General features: G+C 39.5%; 3 protein-coding genes across 9 annotated transcripts in view; 1 reads left to right on the top strand and 2 right to left on the bottom strand.

Moving 5' to 3' along the window:
• C1H8orf89 (chromosome 1 C8orf89 homolog) overlaps positions 1-16,760 on the bottom strand; it is a 126,829-nt gene extending 110,069 nt beyond the window's left edge. The window contains exons 1-2 of one of the 7 annotated variants that reach the window (XM_031946256.1): positions 13,399-16,760; positions 9,042-9,093 (exon numbers count right to left, since the gene is read on the bottom strand). In XM_031946256.1, the coding sequence (XP_031802116.1) occupies positions 9,042-9,093; positions 13,399-13,546 (200 nt within the window). In that variant the 5' untranslated portion in view covers positions 13,547-16,760. Of the gene's footprint in view, positions 1-9,041; positions 9,096-13,398 lie in introns of those variants that run through there. The other 6 variants (XM_031946264.1, XM_031946255.1, XM_031946257.1 and 3 more) reach the window with 6 other exon arrangements.
• An 89-nt stretch (positions 16,761-16,849) lies between these two features.
• On the bottom strand, positions 16,850-20,521 carry RPL7 (ribosomal protein L7). Its single transcript, XM_031946265.1, has 7 exons — positions 20,475-20,521; positions 18,814-18,919; positions 18,487-18,653; positions 18,102-18,239; positions 17,889-17,998; positions 17,323-17,533; positions 16,850-16,909 (listed from the first exon to the last, which is right to left on the bottom strand). The coding sequence occupies exons 1-6, from the start codon at positions 20,519-20,521 to the stop codon at positions 17,325-17,327; spliced, it is 777 nt and encodes a 258-aa protein (XP_031802125.1). The 3' UTR covers positions 16,850-16,909; positions 17,323-17,324.
• Positions 20,522-21,521: 1,000 nt separating this feature from the next.
• Positions 21,522-25,970, top strand: part of RDH10 (retinol dehydrogenase 10) — a 37,290-nt gene continuing 32,841 nt past the window's right edge. The window contains exons 1-2 of the mRNA XM_003759702.4: positions 21,522-22,683; positions 24,383-24,618. Of these exons, the coding sequence (XP_003759750.1) occupies positions 22,395-22,683; positions 24,383-24,618 (525 nt within the window). The 5' untranslated portion in view covers positions 21,522-22,394. The remainder of the gene's footprint in view (positions 22,684-24,382; positions 24,619-25,970) is intronic.

The raw sequence follows: 25,970 nt of genomic DNA, 5'->3' as shown, positions 1-25,970 counted from the left end.
TAGAAAGAAATGACTGGTAACAAATGAAATCTAAAGGGAAGGAACTGGTACCCAAAAGAAATGAGTGTATGAGTACAGGAAATGAAATTCCATTTATTCCATTCAATAACCTTTTATTAAGCATCTACTATATGCAAAGCATCAGGGACACAAAAGTAAAAAAAGAAACAGTTCAAGCCTTTAATAAACTTATATTATAATACTGGATATGGATATAGATCTTTATGGACATACACATTTAAGTAAATGGAAAATATATCCAAAGTAAAAACAATTGGCTATCTCTGAGATAATCAAAAAAAGGTCTAATGTACAAAGTAGTACTTGAGCTGTGTCTTAAAGGGAACAAGGTTGTTTTAAGAGTCAGGTGAGAAATTAAAGTATTATGAACATAGCAGTCAGGCTGTGCAAAGTCATAGAATTAGGAGATAAAATATTTTATACAATGTAAGTGGGCAATTGTCTGGAAAATATGAGGTTAAATAAATACTTAATATACTTATTCAGCCCAAAAAGACTGATGAGTCATACTGTGAAGATTATTAAATACTAAACAGAGGCATTTTATCCTAAAAGCAATAGGCAGCTACTGAAACTTCTTGACCAGAGGGATGAGATGGTTAGATAAGTTATTTTAGAAAGATAATCTGGCAGTTGTGTGGAAGGTGCACTGAAAAAGGGTAAGACTGGAGATAGGGAGGCCAATTAGGAGACTATTGAAATAATCCGAGTCCAAGTTGATGAGAACCCAAGTAGGATGTTCTAGGGAAAAAGGGATAAATATGATGTGTTGAAGAACGAAAATCAATAGGATTTGGTAACTTACTGGACAAAGGGATGAAGGAGAATGAAGAGTTAAGGATAAGGTTGTGAACTTAGATGACTGGAAGGATGGTGTCTAAATCATGTACCCATTTTGAGCTTATCTTGATATATGCTATGACACACTCATCTATGTCTAGTTTCTGACTACTGTTCAATTTTCCCAGTAGTTTTTGTCAAATACTGAGTTCTTATAAGTATTTTTAAACTTTTTTATGTTAGCAGATAATAAAAGTTAGTGAAATTTATAAAATAATATTTTTAAATGGAAAAAATACACAACTCGAAAGGAAAATATATGAATTATACTGAAATACAACATATTTCAATCAAATGTTATAACTAGAATTCTATTCTCTGTATGTGCAATCCAATCAGGACATAGTAAAAATTCAAATTCTAGGTTGCAGTAGATTTGGTTTCAATTGGCTTCTTCCAGCTGAAACTAGTTGGGCTGTGGACAGGAGATGTGGGGAGTGGGGTTCCTCCATGAGGATTTTCCCCTTTGTATCTCAAGGTCTTTGATTGTTTATTATTTTTCACTGTTTTATTTTTAAAGTCATTGAATGTGTTATTGTTTGTGCTCCTACCTTTGTTTCAATGCTCCTGAATACTGGTCCAAACAGGTAAGGATACAAACAATAACATACTCAAGAACATCTAGATAAAAGCATGAAAAATCATAAAGCAATGAAAAAATAAGATAATAGCAGTTCTAAAATAGGACAAACCTCTCTATTACTTAGTCTAGTAAAGAATACTTTAATATAAAGCTAGAACAATGTTAAGTAAGCAATGCCTCAGGAGGTTTAACGGGACTGTAAAGTGGGGTTGCTTTGAAATTCTGACTGCGCGTACTGTCATCAGGCTATTAGCACAGGTATATGTGTCCGATGCTTTTCTGACGTTCACAGTCACACTATATATTCCTCCGAGTCATAATCTGACTATAAAGGGGGGATTTACAGCCTCCTATTTGAGCAATGACTTTGATTCCTGAACTTACCTTTAGCATAAGAATCAAGTGACCGCTGCAGTTCTTCACTCTCCAATTTCTCCTCTATTTCCTATTCATTATCATCAACCAACAGGCTCAAAGGACAAAGCCAAACTTCCCTGTCCCCTCCAATTTCTCTATGATCCTCTCCATCAATATTTTCTCAAAATAGTGATCTCCATCCCAATTTTCCCCTGTGAGCATTGACAACTGACTCCAAGATGAACTGTGGCAAATTTAGAAATTTACAAATAAATGATAATGGAATTTTTTAACGATTAGGAAAGAATAAACTAGAAGACAGTAATTCTTATTCCTTTAAAAAGGAATTGAAAGTTAGGTTGCTTACTACCCCTAAAGGATTAAAAAATTAGTTGAATAGGAAATATGAAAATCCTAAGGGAACCACTGACCCACAGTGGGATATGTCCTCCAATTTAATTCCCTCTGACCCAAGGGGCAAAATAACCTATGATATTATCCATATTTTGTAACTAAAGCCTCTGAATTTTTGAGACATCAAGAAGCAACCCCATGGGTCACTCAGTAAGTATTTAAGGTACAACATGATAAACCTCACTTTACTAATTCCACATCCAGGATTCTTTTCACCACAATAATCTGCCTTTCCATTTCCATTTATATTTGTTAAAATAGAACACAACTTTTATAAGCCTTTAACTATATATAATGTACTAAAAGTACACAAGATTAAGATGGCTCTTCCTAAAAGTCTATTTGTAGCTCCAGTATTTCTTTCAATGCTTTGTGTGCATTTCTCTGGGTTTGGGGGGATTTATGGATCTTTTTTTATTCAATATTTGTCTGTCTATACTTCTATCTTTTTGTTTATTTCTCTGCAACATCATTACCTCTCAGTCTTATTCAGTATTTCTGAGTATACATGTGTCCCTTCAGTCTCTTCTTGCCTTCATTTCTCCTTTTTTCTCCTCTTTTTGACCAGTCCCAATATAGAGTAGTATTGTTTGGTAACGTTGGTAGGGTTTTTTTTTTTAAAGAGATATTTGTCATTTTTAATATATAGTTAAATGGAGCATTCTGTAGTTTTATTAAAAAAAAAAACTAAAATCATCCTGATGCTTTTTTATTTGTTTCTTTATGTGACCTCTTTAACAGAAACAAGGCTCCTAGTCCCCTCCTCGGGAGACCATAAGTCAAGTATTAGATAAAACACTGGGCTAGATTACAATACTAGCTCTACTGGTTAAAGTATGAGCTGGTTAAACTTGGACAAGTTACTTAACTTTTCTAAGCCTCAGTTTCTTCATCTGTACAATGAAATGTGGACTAATTAAAGCAATACATGAGGCATTAAATTTTAAATCAAAGTACTTGAAGTGTCTCTGGGGTAAAATCTTTTCTGTAGTAAATGTGTAACCTTGGGAACAGTAAAGTGGCCACTGGGATAGCTAGATGGCCCAATGAATAGGATGCTAGACCTGGAGTTAGGAAAATTCATCCTTCTGAATTCAAATCTGGCCACAAACATGTAATAGCTATGTGATCCTGGGCAAGTCATTAATCTTGTTTGTCTCAGTTTACTCTTCTCTAAAATGAGCAGGAAAAGAAAATGGTACTATTCCAGTAACTCTGCCAAAAACAACAACAATCAAAAAAAAAAAAAAAAAACCTTAAATGAGGTTACAAAGAGTTGAACATGACTGAAATGACACAAACACAATAAAGTATATAACCTTGAATAAGTGGCTTAGCCTCTCTGGACCATAGTTATCTATAAAATAAGAAAGGTGCTTATAATTCCTAAAGTACTTTCTAATTCTGGATCTTAAGAGGATTAAATTTTAAAATAATTTTATGTTTTACATTTAGGTTAAAAAGAATAGTACAAGGGTTTGGAAGCTATTCATTTCAGAGAATATTAGTGAACTAAAAATTCAATAAGTCTGTTATATGATATTAGACTAATGTGCTTATTAGGCAAAATTAAGAAAACTATAGTGATGAGAAAGAGAAAAGTGACAATAACATTCATAGTGTTAACACTGCATATTTAGAGTATTGAATTTAGTTCTGGGAACCATGTTTTAGGAGAGACACTGACAAGGTGGTTAAGTCCACTAAAAGACAGGATAATGAGGTATTTAATACCATATTCCATCAGATTAAAAGAAACTGGAAGTTTAAAAATGAAAGAGAGAGGACTGAGCAAACGATGTGATTTTTGTTACTGTTTAGTTGCTTCAAACTCTTCATAACCCTGTGGATCATAGCACATCAATGCTATCTGGCAAAGATACTGGAGTGGTTTGCCATTTCCTTCTCCAGTGGATCAAGGCACAAAGATTAATAGGACGAATGGTGTGTTCAGGGAGAGTAGCACTTCTGGCATGAGGACTGCCTAGCCTTTTAGGGTTGCTATCCATCTTTGTGGAAAGACCTATAGTGCATCTCAACAACTCAGTGCCGATGGAGCCACACTGATCACTTAGTAAGGACTTCCACAGGGTTCTCAACAAAGCATCATCAATCAATGCTGAATCCCCCTAACTCTTACCTATGACCCTAAGAAGCTGTATGTAGCATGCACAGCAGGCATACCCCAACCAACTACTTTGGCAGGTGAGCTAAACCAGGTAGAGTTAACCATGGGGTCTCAATCCTCTTGGCAAACTGGGGAAGCATCTACCCCAAGCATGAGAAAACTTTCTCTGGTGGAATGGACAGATGAGAACAATTTCTTCCAAAGGCAATGAAGACAGCTGCACTAGAGGCTGTAGGGAAGCACTTAGAGCTGGTTAGAAGACACCAGCATCTTCCACTACACTCTTGGCCACTCTCCAGTCCTCTTGACCCTGTTCTGCTGCTGTTCTGCAATGACTCTAGAGAGTAAGGCCACCAACTTCCTGCAACCAGATCTCACTTAAATCCAATTTGTTAATGAATCACAAAAGACATCACCCAAATGATTATCATTTCTACCCATCTCAAAGTCCTGTGGCGACAAGCAAGTGAGGCAGCAGCAGATGCAGATACGTTGAGAGCTCTAGTCACAACCCTGCACACAGGCAGACTAGGTCATAGGGTTATCTCTCTGGACTGAAGCAACAGTCGAATTCAGTAGACTTAACCTTTTTTTTTCTATTAGGTTGAAGTTTTATTGTTTGTTTTCATATCATTCTCTTTTTCCCCCCCAGTTACATGTAAAAACTTTTTTTAGTTATACAAGTGAATTCATTTACATATTTCTATATGAATCATGTTGGGGAGAGAAAAATCAGAACAAACGGGAAAAACCACCAAAAAAAAAAAATGAATATAGCACGCATTAATTTACATTCAAGCTCCATATTTCTTTCTTTGGATGTGAATGGCAGCGCTTTCCATCCAAAGTATATTGGGATTGCCTTGGATCACGGAACTGTATTGCTGTGTACAATGTTTTCCTGATTTTGCCTACTTCATCACAATGCTCACCTCCTGAAGTGAGAAAAGGGCTAGAAAAAGTATCCTGAAATTGTCTGCTTACCCAGCCCTACCCTGATACTGCAGGAGGAGGGGATTCCACATTGCAAATGAATCACAAAAAAAAGCTAAATACTTACATTCAATAAAGTAGTGGCTCAAGGCAAAATGACTACCAGAAAAATTAATGTCAACAGATTAGAGTGCTTCTTTGATCAAGAACAGTTTTATAGCTAACTTAGAGAGAAAGTGGAACCAATATACAGTTAGCAAGAGTTCCCAGAAAAATGAATGGGCAACTTTCAGAGATTTGGTGTACAGCCCTGCATTTGTTCATCTGGGTCAGAACACTCACAAACATCAAGACTGATCTGCTGAAAATGATAGGGAAATTCAAAAGTGGCTAAATGAAAAACAAGAACTCCACAGAGTCCACCAGCAGGATAGTTCATCCATTTCTAAGAAGGCAGCATTTAATTCCATCAAAAGTAAAGTACAAGTGAAGCTTAAGAGAGACGCAGGAGTTTTGGTTCAGTAAGAAGGCAAATGAAATTCAGCTTTATATAAATCCAAAGCACTTTTATGATGCCAGGAAGACTATAGGCCAAAGGCCTATGGTGCATCTCAGCAATTCAGTGCTGAGGAAGTCAGCACTAATTAGTAATAAAGACATGATCCTAGAAAGATGGGCTGAACATTTCCATAGTGTTCTCAACAGACCATCATCAACGAATGTGTGAAGCCTCTGACTATTTGCCTCAGGTTGAAGTCAATCCTTCCCTAGCTGAAGTTCCAACTGGAGAAGTTTTAATGCCTTTAAGTTCCTTTCATGTGGCAAAACAACTGATGTTGATTCTTTTCCAGCTGTGATTCATAAGGTAGAAGCTCCATTGCTCCTATAAAAGCTGACTAAAATTTTCAAGGATATTTATAAAGGTGAAGGGAATACATTGTTCTATGACATTTGTGGAGAGAGGGAAGAGATCCTTTTTCTTAAGTCAGTAATGGAAAGTTTCTTGACAGAGTCCTCCTTAATAGGTTAATCTTTCAACTGGAAGATAATCATTTACTTGAGTCAATATGACTTCAGAAGGGGCTGAAGAACAGTCAATATGCTAGTTGCTGCTCAACAACTCCAGGAGAAATGTCAGGTGCAGAACAGAGTAGAACACAATATTTGTAGATCTGACCAAGCCCTCTAATACTATCAGTCAAGAAGGCTTATGGAAAATTTCATTGTCTAGAAAAGTTCATCAGTATTATACATCATGCTTACCAGGTTCTGGATAATAAACAATGCTCTTGTACTTTCCTAGTCACCAACAGAGAGAACCCCATTATGATTGTCACAGGACAATTTATTCTCTTTACCTTTATAGAGAGAGAGAGACAATGATAATCAATCTAATAGCTCTTTTCTCCCACACTTTCCTTTGGAGGCTCCCAAACACCAAGCTAGCTCTGGCAATGCAGGTGTCAACCTTATTATTAATGAGTACATCCTTGGAAGGCATATTGCTGAGGTAAGTGAACTTATCTACAGGATTCAAAATTACTCCATTTGCTATAACTGATGGATAGTGTGGTGCTCACTAGTGGAGCACCTGTTTCCTTGGTATTAATTGTTAGGCTAAAATTAGCAGAAGCAGCAGGTTAAAAAGCATGACAGCAAGCACATAGCCTTGTTTCACTCCATTGGTGACTGGGAAAGCGTGAGAGCATTGTCCATTATCCAGAACTGAGACAAACATGCCATTGTGAAACTGACATAAAATAATGATGAACTTTCCCAAGCAACCAAATCTTGAAATAATTTTCCATAAGCCCTCACATGACTGATGGTATCAAAGGGTTTAATGAGATCTACAAATGTTGTGTACAAACCTCTGTTCTTCTCCTGGCATTTCTCCTAAAGTTGCTGGGCAGCAAACACTATATATCATCTGTTCCTTGTCCCTTTCCGGCTCTCAGTTAGATGATCATCTTCTAAATAAAGGATCAACCTATTAAGGGCTCTGATAATGAGGTTGGAGGAGATAATCTGTCCCAACACTAATATTCTAAAGTAATATGACTTGAGTAATCTCCAAGACCTCTTTAGCTCTAAAATCTTGTGATATTATTTCCAAAGCTTTCTGTGAATAACTAGAAAAAAAAAATGTGATGGTGACTGGGCCAAGGTCATAGAGGCATGAACCATGTCTTCTGACTCCAAATCCAGTAGTTTTTGTCACTACACCACACTTGCTTCCCCTCTCCATTGGCAAATGTAGCAGGATTTATTATAATATTTGAAAACTTAAAAAAAATAACTGATGACTTGAAAATGTTTTGTCCAGGTTCTAATATCCAACTGTTTTGCAGAGCCAGGACCAGAAGCTAGGTATCCATATTCTTACCCTCTTCACTGTAGGAATATATTTGACAAAATGTTGACAGAGTTCCCCAATTGATATATTGGGGATAAAAAGGCAGTTTTCAGATGAAGGAATCAAAACTACCTATAGGCATATGAAGAAGTGGTCTAAATTAATTTTTTTTGATTCAAGAAAAGCAACTTAAAGTAACTCTGAGGTACCACCTGACACCTATCAGAGATTGGCTAATCTTACAAAAAAGGAAAATAATAAATGATAGTAAAGATGTGGGGAAATTGGGATACTAATGAACTGTTGGTAGACTTGTGAATTAATACAACCATTCTGGAGAGTATTTGGAACTATGTCTAAAGGATAAGCAAAGTGTGCATACCTTTTGATCCAGCAATATTACCACTACGTCTGTATCTCAAAGAAATCATAAAAAAGGAGAAAGGGCTTCTATGTGCAAAAATATTTATAGCAGACTTTTTCGTGGTGGCAAAATATTGGAAATGAAGAGCATGCTCATTAACTAGGCTGAACAAGCTGTGGTATGTGCATATAATGGAACACTATTATACAATAAGAAATGATAAATAAGCAGATTTCAGAAAAATCTGTAAAGTCATTTCCAAAATGATGCAAAATGAAATGAGCAGAATCAGGAAAACATTGTACACAGTATCGGCAACATTTGTGTGACAATCCACTAGGAATAACTAACTTAGCCCTTCTCAGTAACACAATGATCTAAGACAAGTACAAAGTACTCATGAAGGAAAATGCTTTTTATATCCAGAGAAAGAACTGATGGACTCTGAATGCAAGATGAAAACATATTTTTGTCGCTTACTTTTTTCTTTTTCATGTTTTTTTCTTTTTAATCTGTTCCTTCTTTCACAATTTTGACTAATAAAGAAATATGTTTTATATAATAGCACATGTATAACCTATATCAAATTATCTGCCATTTTCAGAGGAGGAAAGGGGAGAAAGAAAAGGAGCAAAATTTGGAACTCAAAATCTTGTAAAATGAATGCTAAAAATTATCTTGACATGTGATTGGGGAAAAAATAACATACCATTAAATAAATAAAAGATTAGCAGCATAATATGCCTACCTACCACTATCTGAACTCTGGCTGACAGTCTCAAGTCATAATCCAAACAGTTTGAATCTAGAATAAAGATTTTTCTCCTCATTTGGGAAGAAAAATGAATAGTCATACATATTGCATTTATGTAATTAAGTGAAAAGGAAAAACCCTCTGTTCTTAAGTTCCTTCTGATTTCAACAACATTGAGAATATAAACAAAGTGTAGACATTTATTCACAGTGTAAGGAAGAAAAAGGTTTTTATGCAAATAAATCTGTTCAACAATGCAACATTTAATAAATCACAATATACAAAGCTCACCTTCTTAGGCTGCATTCGGACAGCAAGTAATTTAATTCTGATGCGTATGATTCTAGAATATAAAAATATAATAAAAATTTCCAAAAGACAAAATTATAATTTCTCTATTTCTAGAGACAAAAGACAAAAATTCTGTGCTCAACATCTAGCTTTACTAATCATTATCAGGGTATTCCTGTTAATGCTTGATAATTTCATTCCAACTCAATTCAAAATTATAGCTGGACTGGTCCTCCAAGTTCATCTAGTCTAACCTGTATTTTAAAAGAAATCCCATTATCTCAAACAATTGCTCACCTCCAATGAGGGGGAAAGCTACTATTCTTGAATCAACTTATTATACTTTTGATCATATCTGTCACAAAGTTTTTCCTTAAATCAAGCTTGAATCTCTCTCTTTTCAACTTCTACCTTTTACTCTTAGTCCTAGCTTCTGGAACCAATCAAAACTAATTACTGATATCACAGAATGCCAAAACTGGCACAGAATTCAGTGACTATCCAATTTTAAAGCATATCTGAAGAAAGAATTCCCTACACCTCTAATAAGGGGAAGTTTTGCCACTGGTCATAGAAATACATTCCACTCTGAGATAACTGTAATTGTTAGAACATTTTTCTTTATACCAGGCCTAAATGTGCCTCCTGGCCTAAATCTATGCATCCAATGTTCCCTATTCTGCTATTTGGGGAAAAGCAAAATAAACTTAATTTCACTTTCACCTGATGGCACTTCAAATACTTGAATACTATCATGTACCCCTTAAATCTTCTTTTTCAGACTAAATATCCCTAATTACTATAATTAGTCCTCACTTGGCATGGTCTCCACATCACTTACTATCTTAGTGGACCCACCTCACGTCTTTATAAATGTGCTTCCTAATATGTGGTACCAAAATTAAATAAAAATTCTTTATATGATCTAACCAGGATTAATTTCTTTGTTCAGACTTAATTTTTTTGTCTGACATATTGCTAAATCATTTTTCAGATTAAGGTTTCTTACCTTAAAAAGAAAAAGTGGCTTTTCAGATCAAAGGCACAGAAAATGCCAAACATTGACTATAATCACCTAATCACAGAAAAAAGAACAATGTACCATACTTCTTACTGCAAGTCATTTTCAGGCTACTTAATACATAGAGGAAAATTCATAGTTTTCTGTTTATTATCTAATTGCATTTTGGGGAATATAAGCTAGCATTTATGCCTTTAGAAAGAGGTCAGTGTTAAAACTTTCAATTCACAAAATAAAAGAGGATGATAATAATGATGTACTTGTGAGAGAGAGTAGAAAAATTACAGGATTGGGAATTAAATTCATTGTATGAATCCGAGTAAGTCATTCCACACAATTCTGAGCTTCAGCTTCTTCTTCCAAATGAGATAGATGAATAAATTGATCTGAGTCCTCCTAGTTCAAATATTCTAAGATTCTATGATTATATCTTTTATGCCCCAATCTCTCCATTTACCTTCTAGACAATAGACAATATTTGGTTTTTAGAAAACAGGATTTGCCATCTTGTGAAAGTTACAAAACAGAAGTTTTATTTCTGCTCCTCTCCAAAGCAATGTTCCCAACATTACACAATTGATTTAATGGGAAGGGTGACCCCTATTGAAGAAAAAAATATCCATTCCTTTAGCAACCATGTGTTTATAGGTCAGCCATACATTTAATGACTTAATATAAATCAGCAACTTAAAAATTAGATAAAACAAGAGCTGGTCTGAATCAAATACATCATATCAAAACAAACTATAGTTCACTACCTTCCCAGTAATTCTGACTTTCTTAGCTTTTATTCTTTTTTAAGGCATTTGTCTTCTTATTAACTTTTTGTACTTCCTTTTACACCACTCAATTCTTTTCCTAATTTTTCCTATATCTTTCAATTTTAAAAATCCCTTTTGAGCTCTTCCATGACCTGAGACCAATTCTTATTTTTCTTGGAGACTTTAGATGTAGGAATTTTGACTTTGTTACCTTCTGAGTGTTTTGATGTTCCTTGTCACCACAGTAACTTTATGGTCAGAAACTTTTTTTGTTGTCTGCTCATTTTCCTAGCCTATTACATGGCTTTTAACTCTTTGTTAAAGTAGGGCTCTGTTTCCAAGGTGAGAGGGTGCATTGTCCAAAGCTTTAAAGATTTTGTGCCAGTTATTTTCAGAGATCCTTCTAGTGACCTTATCACAAGCACTCTTTTCTGCCCTGGAGTATCCCAGCTCCACTGTAGCTATAAAATCTAGTTCATTAAAACAATAGAATCCTGCTTTGCCAGTGCTGAGGCTGAGGCTGGGCTAACAGGGCCTTAGCAGGGGATTGTGTGCTTGGCTCCCAAAAGTCACAGACTTTTTTCTGCTGACCTGCCACTTCCCCTGCCATATCCTTGGCAACTCAGGGATGAGAGGTCTGGAAGCCACCAGAATTGGTGCTGATTCAGGACTCCCTAGACCCAGTCCTGCTTTACTGGTATTGGGCTGGGACTTTACTGGCATGTCGTTCACTGAAACTGCACAATGGACTCCTACCCAGACCTTTTAACTGACCTTCTAAGTTGTCTTCAGCAGGAAAATATTCTACTCCATCTTTTCGAGTATTCTGATGCTCCAAAATTTGTTTATTTAAAGGAATTTGAAGTAGTTTGGGGAGATGTTGGGCAACTTCCTGTCTCTACTGTGTCATCTTAGTTTCACCTCCTTAGCTTTTATTCCTAATTCAAACTTTTCCCAAGTCCTCCATCCAAAAACAGCTTTACTTTATGTGGTCCTGAGATGGATTTGTCTATTTTACCCCATGTCTATACATCTATTGTTCTCATAGCTTTTCTAACCTGCTTCCTCCCTTTTATACCTTCTATTCCTCCTCTCCAGCCACATCTACTAGTGGCTACCTCTCATCTCCAATTTAAAAATATATAAATCTATTGATCACTACAAAATTACCCTGTCATACTCATGCATCTCTCTCCACTCATCATCTTAAATATTATTTTCCTGTAATTTACTCACCATTTGATTTGAACTTTTTTCAAAATTCACCTGGCCAATTATTTTTGTCTATTCTCCCTTTTGACACTTCTACTTTTGTTCCCTCTCAGTTTAAACTTGGGCTTCCTCTAAAGATTAAACTTATTTTTATACTCCTGCAGGGACACCTGTATTCTTCTTCCTCATCAATGAATCTAAATCCTCCCAAATCTTTAGGCATCTGAATTTAAGGGTAACACTAAATTTAGTGGAGTCATCAGGATTCCCCTATTACCTCCTAACACTTCCAATCTATTTTATCTTGACAGCAGAACTACAGTTTCCCTTTCTATGCGCATATGCCTTTCTAGAAAGATAGTGTATCATGAAAAGTATGCTGAATTTGGACTCCGGAGAGTCCTGTGCTGGAATTGCACTTCCTATGCCAAAAGACTCATTGGAAAATGCTATAGGTGAAACCTCCAGAGAAAGCACTATGAACACTCAATGCAGATAGAAGCATGCTATTTTCACGTTTTTTTTTCTTTCTCTTGGTTTTTCCTTTTTGTTTTGATTCTTCTTTTATAAGGTGACTAATATGGAAATGTTTTAACATGGTTGTACACGTATAGCCTATATAAGAGTTTGCTGCTTTGGAGAGGGGAAAGCAAAAAGACGGAAGGAAGAGAAAAATTGGAACTTAAAATCTTACAAAAATGAATGTTGGAATTGCCCTTCCAATACTTAGTGGCTCTGTAACCTTAATTAAGCAAGTCACTTACTGATTTCCCGTCCCTGTAAAATGAAGGTAATCCACTTGTATCTCACAGGGTTGTTAAGGAAAACCCTTAAAGAATGATATATGTATAGTGTTGCAGAATCTCGAGCTATGTGTGGATCTCCACTTAAATTCTAGCTATTCTTGTTTCCAATTCAACATATTGCTGCATCCACTCACTACCAAACAAAGGTCACCAAGATGCCCATGCAGCCTCCAGATCTGCTTCACTTAAAGGTAAAGGGCTCACGCAGGACCCTCCCTCCGACCCATAGCTCTCGGGAGTACCAGTTACATTAAAGGGGGAGCGTTAGCAGGATCCACGTGTTCACACGCCATCGTTATCCGTGAACATGGAAATCCGACCGCCTGCACTTCCAGCCTTCGCTACGGAGCCCGCCCGCCTCCGTTTTCTCCTCTGGAAAGAACCCGGAGCTAACACGCTCCGCGACTGTGTGGATCACCAGCGCCCCGCCACAACGCCGCTCCTCGCGGCTCAGTCCCGGGCTCGGACCCGAGCTCGCCCCGCCCCCCTTCGCTCCCTTTCTTCCCCTCCACCCCCTCGTTCTCCCTCCTCCTCGCCCCGCCCCCGCCCCCACTCACCGTCCCCGCTGCTCCACAGAGGGCGGTCACTCCTTCTCATCCCGGCGCCGTCTCCGGCGGGCCCGGGCCGGGTGACTCGGGCGGGCAGCTGGGTCCCCGCAGCTAGCGGCGTGCATACGGTCACGGTCGCCATTCCCAGGGTGGCCATGCCCCCCGGCCGGCGACCCGGGGCCCCATGGGGAGGGCCAAGAGGCCTCCTGGGGCCCGATGTGTCCTCCCTCACCCCCAGCTGCGCTAGAGCCGTCGGGGGCGGAGACAGCGGATCCCGCCCGGAGGTGGCGGTTCCGCGGGCAGGCGCCCCCGCCCGCCGCGCTTCCCCACCACCCTGCCAAGGCGCACGCGTTGCTAGGTGCCCAGGGTGCAAGGCCAGGGGCGCGAGACCCGGAGGAGGGGGGGAAGGCGGGGCCCAAGAGCCTCCGGACCTGCATTAGGCCGCAGGACTGAGGACCAGTGAAAGGCAGCCTCGGGATTGGGGGAGGGCGGGCGCGGAGGCTCGGAATTCCGCTGCAGGTTAATAGACCCGAGGGCGGGGGAGAACAGGGAGAGCTCGGGTTCTGGGGCCTTTTCCTGCGGCTTAGAGATGTTCCAGATGCGGGACCTGAGCAGTCTTATAGACCAACTGGCATCAGATTTAGAATTCGACTTCAAGTGAGAAGTGCTCCTCAAAATAGGTCTGAGCAACTCTCCTTCCTCCGCTCTTCCTTAACATTTGCCCCGATGTCATTCGTATGTGAAATGAAAACTCACAATAGTAGTGGAAAAAAATCTGCCACAGCCAAATGCATGCTCCAATGGTTATTCTACTAAAGAATATTGCAATCTTTCGAACTATTTTGTACAATATAAAATGGAATGGACACGACCTGGACCTCAACCGGTCTCAATCCAAAATTTAGCTGGTTTAAAAGATGACCTTTGCGGATAGAGCCCTTTCCCTTTTCTTAGCATCCCAACTGCCTCAGCATCATCACTTTAAATAATGGTCTTTTAAACTTCTCCTTTGGCCTATGACCCTGGTTCTTGGATGTAGCCTCTTTTCCATGACCCTGTTTCTGTCTGCTCTTATTTATAATCTTTATAATAAAAGAGTATAATCTTACTCTTTTAACTTCAACTATCACTTCTGCAGATTACTTCAATGATTCACTATGAATCAAGCAGTTAGTATACTAAGAACTTATGTGCCAGTCACTGAAAATTTCAAACAAAAACCAATCTGTCTAGATATACCAACAAACTTAAAACTTTAAAATACATACAAATTCCCACTGTGCCAGCATTAATTGGAGAGGTGGGAAAGCAGTAATGCTCTCATAAGATGTGGCAACTTTGTTGAACTTTCAAAGGTAGATTCTGAGACGAGTCATCTAAAAATCTGGTCCCCATTTGTTTGTCATAATCTGATTTAGGACAGAAGAAACTTTTAGTCCTAATACCTTTTTCAGTAGAAAAACTGATGCCCAGAAGTTACTTGCCCAAGGCCCAAAAGTACTAAGTGGCAGACCTAGAGTTCTAAACTCCAAACTCAGCATTTTCCATTATTATATCACACAGGCCAGTCCCTTTATCCCTCTTGGCTGAAGGATAGACAGTTTCCTAGAACTCCAAGGAGAGAACCTAGGCTATCTCCAGTCTAGCCTAATTCAGTCAGATACCCTTGACCCTTTTGTGCATCCATTTGCATTTTTCTTCAATCATATTTGTAAGCTTAGCAACAGAAAGAGTATTTTCCCTTTGTCAGTTCTAAGAATAGTGCCTACTATGTACCAGGAGCTTTAAAGATGTTCACTGACAAGTACTCCAGATAATCATTCCCCTTTCAGAAAAACCTGTTTTCAAAATCTCCATATCCCCCCGATATTCTGCCAACATCTGTCATTCAACCTGAGAAATCAGCTAGTCACCAAAGCCAGGCTTACTTTTTAAAATTTCACAAGCACCACCGACTTGGGGCTCTCCCTAGTTTTCTTGTCTCCCCGGTTCTCTCCAATTCAATCTTTCCATTGCCAATCTTACTAAAACTGGTTTTCAGCCATTGTTTAATGGCTTCCTAGGAGAAAGTCTGACCATAGGCAGATTCTTCTAAGTCTTATAGTAGGCCATTTCACCTTTTGTTTCCTTAGCTACAAAACATTTTATCTGCCCAGGTTACGGGGTAAGAATGAGCTTCAGTGGCATATTAAGATAAGTGAAAATATTTTGTAAACAAAGCTCTATAAAATGACACTAGATCACAAACTTTGAGTCACTTTCCATTGTTAAGTGGGCAGTTCCTAATAAGCTAGTAGTCAAAAGCTCTCTAATTTTCTTTATATCCCAGTATCTTTCTTATAGCCATATACTGATATAGTTCTTCAGGCTTGAATCCTTTTACATCATATTCCTCACTCTCAATGTTAAAAACAATTACTCTTTGGTTTATACATTCGTTATTCCCTTCCATCCACGGTTTTTGAATACCTATTGTATACATCTAAGAGGTACATAAACCTTGTCCCATGAGGTTAAATAATTTTTAGACTGTGTATTGATAACACAAGGGAAGTATAGACCAAAAACTAAAATAAAAGGCCCAAAATAATGTATGTAAGGGAGGTAGGTAGGCCTACTATAGGCAAGATTTGGAACTGAAGCTACATTCAACTGAGGATCCAATTACTCAGAGATTTTTTTTTTCCCCAATTCTATCATTCTTTTGACTTTGAACAAATTATGTTGTATAGTTTGCTAAATGCATGAAAAGCTAAATATCTAGAAAAATGTAAAATAAGGCTACAGGACTAATAGGCAAAAACAATTGATTAAAATTATGTGTCAAATGTTCAAGGAGGATACAAAATGCCAAAGAAGATTTTAAGATCACTTCTGGCAAGGACAGGTGGTAATCGGATAGTTTCCAGTTTCTAGCATATTAATTGGGCCAAGGGTTCTTAACCAAAGGTCCATAAATTTAAAAAATAAAAAACTATTGCTATTTAATTGGCTTCCTTTCATAATTCTCGTTTACTTATTGCATTTATTAAAAGTAATCTGAGAAAGGGGTAAGAGCCATAGACTTCAAAGACTGAAACAATTGCATATGAATATTTCCCTGAAATTTAGCAAAAAAGTGAAAAAATTTGAGGAAAATTCCAGAAGTCAGATATATACCTATAAAAGTTCATTTTAATCAATGTTTCTAAATAAGGATTTTGTGTCAATTACTTTGTCAAAACATTCTCTACAAATGTTTTTCCCCCCAATATACTGCATGTGTAACTTCTGCCCAATAAAGCACTGTCCAGCAGCAACATGCTGATGTGGGTCCTAATGGCTTGTATCCATTTGCCCTTAGACAACCCCCCCCCCCCCCATTCAAAGGTTTCTCTCTAGGTACCTAAAACCTTCAGCTTTAATGATGGGAGCAGTCACATAACTTGATTAATCAGAAATGTGTTCACAATAAAGCAAATAACAATTTTATCAGACATTTTTATTAACAGATCATTAGAAAAATAATCATGGTAGAGACCTGAAAATAGGGAAAAAGAAAAAAAAAAAGATTAAAACTTATTCAGTTTAAACACACTAGCTCAAATCAGCATTGATTGAAGACTAAATTTATCAGACAAGTGATTTTTTTGGGAAAATAGCCCATCAGTTTAAAATGTTCTCTTCAAGTCTATCCTTTAAGCATGGGACACTAAACATAACCCATTAAAAAAAATTACTGCAGTCAAAACTGCCCCTTCAAATAATAATAATCAAATAATCTGACCTAATGATCTCTGCCCCCAATTTATACTTGCTCACAGAAACTGAACTAAAAATATTCATACTGGTTTCTGCCCCAAAAGTCTGAAACATAACCCTCAATCTAGTTGATGAAAACTGAAATATTTAAGTGTAAATTTAAAAATTTCTTCTAAGATGCCTGAAACTTACATTTAGTTCATTCTTCTAATGAGCCTGTTGATCTGGTCTTCCCTGTTACCAGCATCTCCCCCTTCCACAAAATGTGTAGTCTTTTTCTTCATTCCACCTCGTGGAGAAGACAATTTGAAGGGCCACAGGAAGTTGTTAGCAACTTTGAAGTGCTTGCCAACAGTGTAGATCTCATGAATCAAGTCCTCCATGCAGATAATTCCATATTTACCTGAAAATATACGTGGGCTATTACTTTTATAAGCCATGTACCACTTATTCGAATATTATGTTTACCAGAGATAATTTTAAAAGTTCAAAGCAATGGAATATATTAAATTTTTTATACTTGAAAAATCAGTAGAATTCACTGATGAATCCAATTCAAAACATTTCATTTTACTGTAATATATAGATATATAGAGCCCAAATCTTTTTGTCTGTTGGAAAGTTTCAGAACCGGGATCTAAGAATCCTACTTGTACTACTATTACCCTGTATAAATAGGGACAAGTTACTTCTCATGCACACAATATCCCTTTCTGCTCCAAATTCTACAAAAATCCATCTAAATAGATCAGACTTACCAAGAGATTTTGCAATGAGGGCATTATCTGTCAAGGCAATTCTCTGTTTCTTGATCTTGCCATAACCACGTTTGTAAATCAAGTCATTCACAGACTTCAGGTTTGGGTAACTGAAATAAATAAAATAAAAATTGGTGTGCATTCATGTGTGTGTACTTGTCATTAATGGAATTGATTAATAGAAAAGAAATTAAAATAGGAAGTACTCTTTACCCCCATGCAATGTACGGCTCCACAATCCTCAGCATGTTAATCGAAGCCTTGTTAAGTTTAACAAAAGTTCCATTGAAGATTTGGCGAAGACGAAGAAGCTGCAAAACTTTTCGGACCTTTGGGCTAACACCATTGATACTAGAGGGGAAGACAGGATTAAAAAAATTCATCAAGCTCTTGTTTTCTTTTAGTGATCCATAATTATAGCAAAATCATTGTGGTGTTAAAGAATCTGAGGGGCAAGAATATATGGTTCATTCCAAAAAAGTTTTCTGGGTTTTTTTTTTGTTTGTTTAAAAACATCTCCTAAGCCAGGGAATCAAATCAGTTGGGATACAGAACTATTTCATGAATAAACTAATCCCCAAGTCAGAATTCAACTTACCCTCTGATTCTGATCACAAATGCTAATTTGGGTTCAGCAGGTACATAGTAGTTGCCAGCTTTGCGTGCCATTCTAGCCAGCCGGATTTCACTTCTATACATCTGTCTGTACTCCTTATGATAGGCTTTAGCTTTTTCATAGATAACTTTTCTCCGTATTTTACGGAGCTGAAAAAGAAATGTACACATGTCACAAAATGCCTTTCTTAAGATCCAAAAGTGAACCACCCATTTTAAAATTCAATCCCAAGTATGCCTATTACAACCGTCAAAGTTTTAAGTTTTTTTTTCCAATCATATAAATAAAAAGTATTGTGCTATTAATTACCTTTTTTATAGCCATCTTCTTCTTTAGGCGTTTGGCCTTCAGTATTGCAAAAGCTTTTCGCTTTTTCAGAAGCGATTCTGGAACGGATGGTAACTTCTTCTTTTCTCTATATTTTCAAAATAACAAATTCAGACTAGTGTTTTTCTTTCAAAATCTAATAATAATGCCATCCCTAAACACCACCCACAAACATAGTACCATGGATTGTACAAGGAGGCCCGAGTTCCAAATCAGACTCAGACCCCAGCTACCAAGGGATCCTGGTAAAGTCAATTAACCTCTACTGCCTCAGTTTCCTCATCTGAGCACTTACCTCACCCCTTTGAGAAGAACCCAGCATATATTTAACATATATTTAAGACACTATATAGACATAAGCTATTAATACAACTACTATTTCTCTAATATTTTAAGTCTATTTTAACATTATAGAATTGAATTGAGAAGTCAGAAGCCCTCTTCATGACAACTTTTCAATGGTACCTACCTTAAGTTTGCAAAACACTTTACAGATAGCACTTCATCTTCACAAAATGTTGCAAGGAGTTATTTTTTTCCACTTTCATAATTGAGGAAACTAAAGCTGAGAGGCTAAATGCCTTGCCTAGGGTACTAAACTCAATACTTGAGCTTAAATACAAGTCCCCTACCGAAACCGGCAGGTCCTGAAGCCAGGAAGAACCGAGGTCATCAGGTTCTCTACAAAAGGTACTAGTTATGCCACCCTGGGCAAGGCATATAGCCTGTCAGTTCTAGACAAAATACTTCAATCACAAATCTAGTTCCCATAGCGAATGTTTTGTTTTGTTTTTTTTATCACAGATAAAGAATCCCAGTTACTCCTTTAACTTACTATCATCCAATAAAGGCTGTATTATTCATTATGTGGCAAACACAAGTTTAATCTGTCTTTAATTAGCTACCCATTTCACCAACGGAGTAAACACATACAAGGTAAAAAACATGCCAATGGGAAAAGGGATGCTTGGAAATTTCTGTATCTGTAGCCAAAAAGGCCCAAATTCATTAACACTAAAAAAGGATTCAGAACTGTCAGAACAGATTTCTACCTGGATCCCTTTCAAACAAAAACATTCGGCTTTTGACTTCTAATTTTCATATTTAACTACGTATTTAAGTAACGTACCGACCCTGCGTCCCGATTCAAAGTGCCTACTACGTGCAAAACGCTTAATGCTACTCTTTCCTGTAAATATTTTGCAAGACCTTAACGGACTTAACGCCATGTGGGTTGACTCGGAGGAACGAACGCTCCGGACTTTGGGAAAAGCCAGAGGCTTCCAAACACGGGCTTCGGTAAGGCCTTCTGGTCACAAGAGGAAAGGAAAACGCGGGCGATCCGAGGCAGCGACAAAGCAGAGACCCGGATCCTCGTAGGACCTCATAAAGCTCCGGCTTTTGCCACCCTAGGCCGAGCCCCGTGCCGGTTTACTCCCAATTCCTCCCGACCCCATTCGTCCTCCACCCCCCAAGCGCCAGCATCCCAGCCTGGTTTCAAAGGATCCCGCCTCTAAAAGAAAATAAAGTCATGAGAAGGTAACACATGGCCTAGGTTATCGCCAGATCGAGGGGATATGGGCAGATAGGCTTCAATTTTCGAGGATGGAGAAGGATTCTAAAGGAGAGCAGCATTTACTTACTCTGCGCCCGCCATGATTCCAGCCGGAAAAAGAGGAAGTCGGCGCATGCGTACTGAACACTTAAAGACTAGGCAAGTGTTGGGGTCCTAAAATTGTAGGTGTCTGAGATAATGCCTGAGTATCAGAGAGGTAGATTGGATTGCTTTCGAAAGCGGAAATCGAAATTCAGATAATGACTGATTGAGGACTCTTCTGACCACACTACTGAAGGAAACAGGTACAGGGGAAAAAATACAATTGAATTTTTCTATCAAAATGTTTTCATTTTGGCGTTATCCTGCTAGACAGTCTGAGGTCCTAAAATCTCTGGGTAGGGAGTTCTTTTCCCTATTACAAATTGAAAGGAAAAAAAAAAGGACTTCCCCTTCTTTCGAGCTACCTAGTTTCTCGGAAACTACACCTCCCAGTGTGCCTCTCTCGCGTTCTTGACCTCCGGACAAGAAGCACAGCATGCTGGGGATTGTAGGCAGATCCAGGAGTTGGAAGATAAAGGCCACAACGGTGGTTCCATTTTAGGGATGGCCGCGATTAGGCATTGCTGCAACGGATGTGCCAGTTACCGCCTCTGCAGCTCTGCCAATACTAGTTATGGGTTCGGCAGGCTCCTGTGGAGCTCGGTCGAGGCCCTTCCTTCCCTCCTCCCTGGCTGGCTGAGGTGTTCCCCTTAAGAGCCTGACCCGGGGCGGGGGAGTAGGAGCGAGCCTAGGCCAGGCCTGCTCTGGAAGCCGGTGTGGCTGGAAGGGGTCGGGTTCGGAGCCGAGAGGCCATTGAGGGGGATGGCGGTGGTGACTTCCATGTCTGGGGCTGCGGGCAGGCGAAGGCCGGGGCACCCCCTATCGCGGGGCGTGAGCAGGGAAGGGAGGTACGAGCTGGCCAAGCGGCTGCGATCCGAGCCAGCTCAAGGGGCTGCCCCGGCTCGGCGGCCGCTGCAGCAGGGCGGACTGGGGGCTGGGCCACGGTGGGGGGCGGGGTGCGCCGTTGGGGGAGGGGAACGAAGAAGAGGGGGGCGGGGGAGGAAAGGAGAAAGGCGGGGGGAGGGAACGAGAGCTGCTGCTGCTGCTGCCGCCGGCTTTTCCCCGTCCTGGTTTATATAGCGCAGAGCGTGGAGCCCGCTCAGTGCGCGCGGGCAAGCCTGCGAGTTGCAAGCTGCGCTTTGCTCCGGACTCCCGGTGCCCGAGTGACAGCCGCGGAGCTGAGAGGGGAGCGAGGGGGTGGGCGACACGAGACCTCTGGGGGGCCTGGCAGGTACTGGGGGTGCTTCAAGCCGTTGGGCTGCTCCTGCCTCCGGGGAAGAACTGGCCACTTTCTCCGGTCCCTCTTCCGTACCCCGCTCTTTAAAGTTGGGTTAAGTTGACAACTCCTCCTGCGGCCGGCCTGCGGGTCCCGGCTCTGCACAGCTCTTGCGGGGCCAGGGCTGTGCGGCCACAGCAGCAGCAGCCACAGGGGCAGCTGGAAGCATGAGGGCAGCTTAACGTGGGGCTGTCACCGCTGTCGGGACCCGGCGCCCGAGCCTGGCCGAGCGCTCCTAGGCAGGCGGCTAACCAGCAGAAGGCGGCCTGGGGCGGCTGCACCGCCCGGGGGGAGGCAACAGTGCCTAACTGGGCAAGGGGGGAGTAGAGAGCGAGCGGCAGCCTCTGGAGCAGCAGCAGCGCTCCCGTCCCCCCCAAAAGTCAAGGAGACAACTTGGGGGGAGGGGGAAGTTAGGTGTGGGCTCTTTTTTCGGGTCCTTCCTTCCCTCCCCCGGGAGTTCCTCGGTCTCAGGAGGGTGGCACTCGGCCACCTCCCGGGGCAAGGAGCCAGGAGGGTCCCGCAGCCACTCAGCTGCAGGAAAGCAAAAAGGCCGGGGTCGGTCCGTGCGGGTGCCGCCGCCGCTGCTGCTACTATTGCTGTCGCGGTAGCTGCGCTGGGCTGGGTGTCGCGATGAATATCGTGGTGGAGTTCTTCGTGGTCACTTTTAAAGTGCTCTGGGCATTCGTGCTGGCCGCGGCCAAGTGGCTAGTGCGGCCCAAAGAGAAGAGCGTGGCAGGACAGGTGTGCCTGATCACCGGGGCCGGCAGCGGCCTGGGCCGCCTCTTCGCCCTCGAGTTCGCCCGGCGCCGGGCTCTGCTGGTTCTGTGGGACATTAACACCCAGAGCAATGAAGAGACTGCCGGCATGGTGCGCCACATCTACCAGGACCTGGAGGCAGCTGATGCCGCTGCCCTTCAAGGTAACCCGAACCCGCACCCCATCCTCCCCATCAACCCATTCTTTCTGTAGGGTGTAACAGCCGGGTATGGTGCATGCCTCCCTCGGGAGAGAGAAAATGGATCTGAACTAGAGTCCTTCCTTATGACCCTGTCCTGAAAAGTCAATATAATGTACTTAAAGGACAAAGCAACTATGTATTTGGTCATCTAATGTGCTGCAATCTAAAAACAAAACTGGTGTGTTAATTGAATCTTAATTGGATCTCATTTAGTTCCTAAGGAAAGAATAGGGTTAGTAGAGCTCTTTGCTTACTTAAACACACTGACACACACAGCTAAAAGAGACTTGTTACAAAGTACTTATAGTCCAAGGGGAATTTCTCACACCCATATGCAATGGGAAGAGTAGGTATTGTTGGGAAGTTGTTCTGATTGCAGGTATCTAGTTTGCTACTATGTAGCATCATGCCTTATTATATTGTAATCCTACAAGCTTGGTCTAGGGGCAGGATTAATTTCATTGTAACTTTCTGCACAGAAAAATGTTCAAATTGATTCACTAAAGATCACTTATATACGTATAATATGCAAATATATACACATGCAATATATTATTACCCAATCATTGAAGATCGTTTTGGATTTGAGTTTTATTTTTGAAATCTCATTCCTACCTTTGGTAATTCCAAAGAAACCACAGCATTATAAACAATAGATGTTCTTAAATTTTATTATTTTTAAACTCAGTTCTTGATCTAGAAATTTGATAGTCAATTTCGATTTTTTTTAATGAGGGTTCAGAGAAAGGCCTGGTGAGATACTCATCCACCCCTTCAAGGAAATGTACAACATAGCAGTAAAATGAAGAGTGTGTTTTCAGAAATAGGAATCAGGTTACTTCTATGCCAGGAAAATTAAGATACAAAATGTAACTTTAAATATTAAATTGCTGATATTTGGGGGCATAAAATCTAGGTCATATCCTTCTTTGAAGAGAAAGCTTAATGAATAAATGATTATTTTCTAGTAAAGAGATTTAGTTTAAATGTCATTTATCCAGACATTATCATATGAAAGTTTCATATTCACCTGAGATGTTGACATGTGCAGGAACATCTTTTTAAAAAGCTGGTTTCTCTAGTGAAGACTGATAAATCTCCCTTATAATAATCATTTTGGGGGGCACATATGAGACATATTGGTATTACTAAGTTTTTTTTTTCTTCTGGATGTTGAAGTGAGTTTGTTTTTTGAAGAACTTCATATTGGTTGTGAGAGAGCAAGAAAGGAAAAGCAAGAGATTTTGTTCCTCACCACCAGCAGTTCCCAGAAAAGAGGAGGGGGAGAAACTTTCTGGGATGAAGTCAGTTGTTTCCAGGTGTTTTTAGATCCCAGTAATCTGTTTTCATATAGTTCAGGGTACTGAACCTTATTGCAGATGGTGTGGGGTTTATTCTGGCTTGTACTATGCTTGTCACAATTATGTTGCTTTCTCTTAAGTAAAAGTATGCAGTAAATTGCTATAATTCTTCAAGACTGGGGGGGGGGGGGCGGAGAAAAGCAGCTGTAACTTTAATAATTGGCAAACTTTTTGTTTATAGAAATTGTAGCTTCCTGTAGTATTTTTGCTTTGTGTGATCTTTTGTCGAATTACCACACGAGTCACTTTTCTCTCCTCCTTATTCCATTCTTTTTCCTCATCTGTCTTCCTGAGAACAGCTGGAAATGGTGAGGAGGAAGTTCTACCTCCCTGCAATTTACAGGTTTTTACCTATACCTGTGATGTGGGAAAAAGAGAGAATGTCTACCTGACAGCCGAAAGAGTCCGGAAGGAAGTTGGAGAGGTCTCAGTCCTGGTTAATAATGCTGGTGTGGTGTCTGGGCATCATCTCTTGGAATGCCCTGATGAGCTTATTGAGAGAACCATGATGGTCAATTGCCATGCACATTTCTGGGTAAATATGAACATGCTTGACTTATGGGTTTTTTTGTTTTGTTTTTTTAATGGAATGATTGGGAAGGAGGGAAAATTTTGGCACATGATTAGTATCTATGTATCATCTTGTCAGTATAAAACAACCTTACAAATAATTACTTGCTTATAATACTTCTGCATTAATGTAAACATTGAATTTTTTTTTTACATGAATATTTTATTGACTTATTTTGTTTTACAAACTAGGTACCTAATAAGGAGAGTTTCATTAACATTGTACATATATGCAAGGTTGCCCTAAAAGCAACTAGGTATAAATGAAATGTTGGTACTCTATTTTCCTTTATGCTGAATTTTTGCGAGAATAATTTTTGGTTCTTATACACTTGTAAAGTTTGAGTTCAGCCATGCAAATTTACTGATTTGTGTGTGTGTGTGTGCAATTTGCCTGAGATTCTGAGATCAGCATTTGTGACTCAACAGAGAACCATTCTGTCAGTTAACATAGATTGAACATCCACAGGGTACATGGCAATGTTCAGCAACAGGAGTAGCCCATCAACTCCTTCTCCCAGCCCCCATCTGAGATCACAGCAACTTTGAAAGTGCTCCATGTGTAAACATAGAGGTCGTCTCAATTCTGGCAGATAGTCACTATTGCAAGGAAGGGGACAAGGTCTTGCCAACGATTTTTAAAGGAGTCATACCTCTTAACCAACAGAGGGGCTGCTGCAACATCTAAGGAAGTAATAGAAGGATTCTATTTCAACTTTCATTAGACTACCTCTGAAATACCTTAGTAGTCCTCATGTTCTATAAGCATCCAGGGATTGGAGTAGAAGATTAACCTACTTCAACATATTTTAGAATACTAAAATATTTAATCTCTTTTCTTTCCGACTGTTGCTTTTCCTTCCATCCTTTTTAGACAGTTAAAATTTAAGGAAGAAATGTGAAGGGATGCAGGACTTTGTACCTCTCTTTCAAGTGGATAAGACATATATAGTAAAATATAACAAAGAATTTTCTTTTCTAATAGGGTACATTAAACATCATTAATTTATTAGAGTAACTACTTGAAAAATTGTGTTTTTGCTGCCCAAATTCCATTTTACATATTGGATTATTTTATATTCAAGCTTCGGTTAAAAGAGAGGTATGTTTGTGTATCTCTATAAATATGTATTTGTTCATACACACAGGTATATTTTTAGATGGAAAATTTGTTTCATAGAGATGAACTTAGAGGTGGCTTTTATACTACTATTGCAAAAAATTAATAATGAGGTACCTTTTTTGTACATTTTTAAAAGAGGACAAGGCAAAGTGATTCCAAGTTAAATCATATCTCAGTAGCATATCTGGTAAAAG

Source organism: Sarcophilus harrisii, chromosome 1 (assembly GCF_902635505.1).
Source record: "Sarcophilus harrisii chromosome 1, mSarHar1.11, whole genome shotgun sequence".
Lineage (NCBI taxonomy): Eukaryota > Metazoa > Chordata > Mammalia > Dasyuromorphia > Dasyuridae > Sarcophilus > Sarcophilus harrisii.
The sequence above is the reverse complement of the archived record's forward strand: the minus strand, read 5'-3'. Positions and strand labels throughout refer to the sequence as shown.

Bases quoted from the DNA above. Each gene is read 5' to 3' on its own strand.
- RPL7 (XM_031946265.1), bottom strand. From the start codon at position 20,521: ATGCGCCGACTTCCTCTTTTTCCGGCTGGAATCATGGCGGGCGCAGA. The intron at 18,240-18,486 runs GTAAGTTGAATT...CTTCCCCTCTAG, and splicing joins TTTGTGATCAGAATCAGAGG to TATCAATGGTGTTAGCCCAA. The intron at 17,999-18,101 runs GTAAAGAGTACT...TATTTATTTCAG, and splicing joins GAGCCGTACATTGCATGGGG to TTACCCAAACCTGAAGTCTG.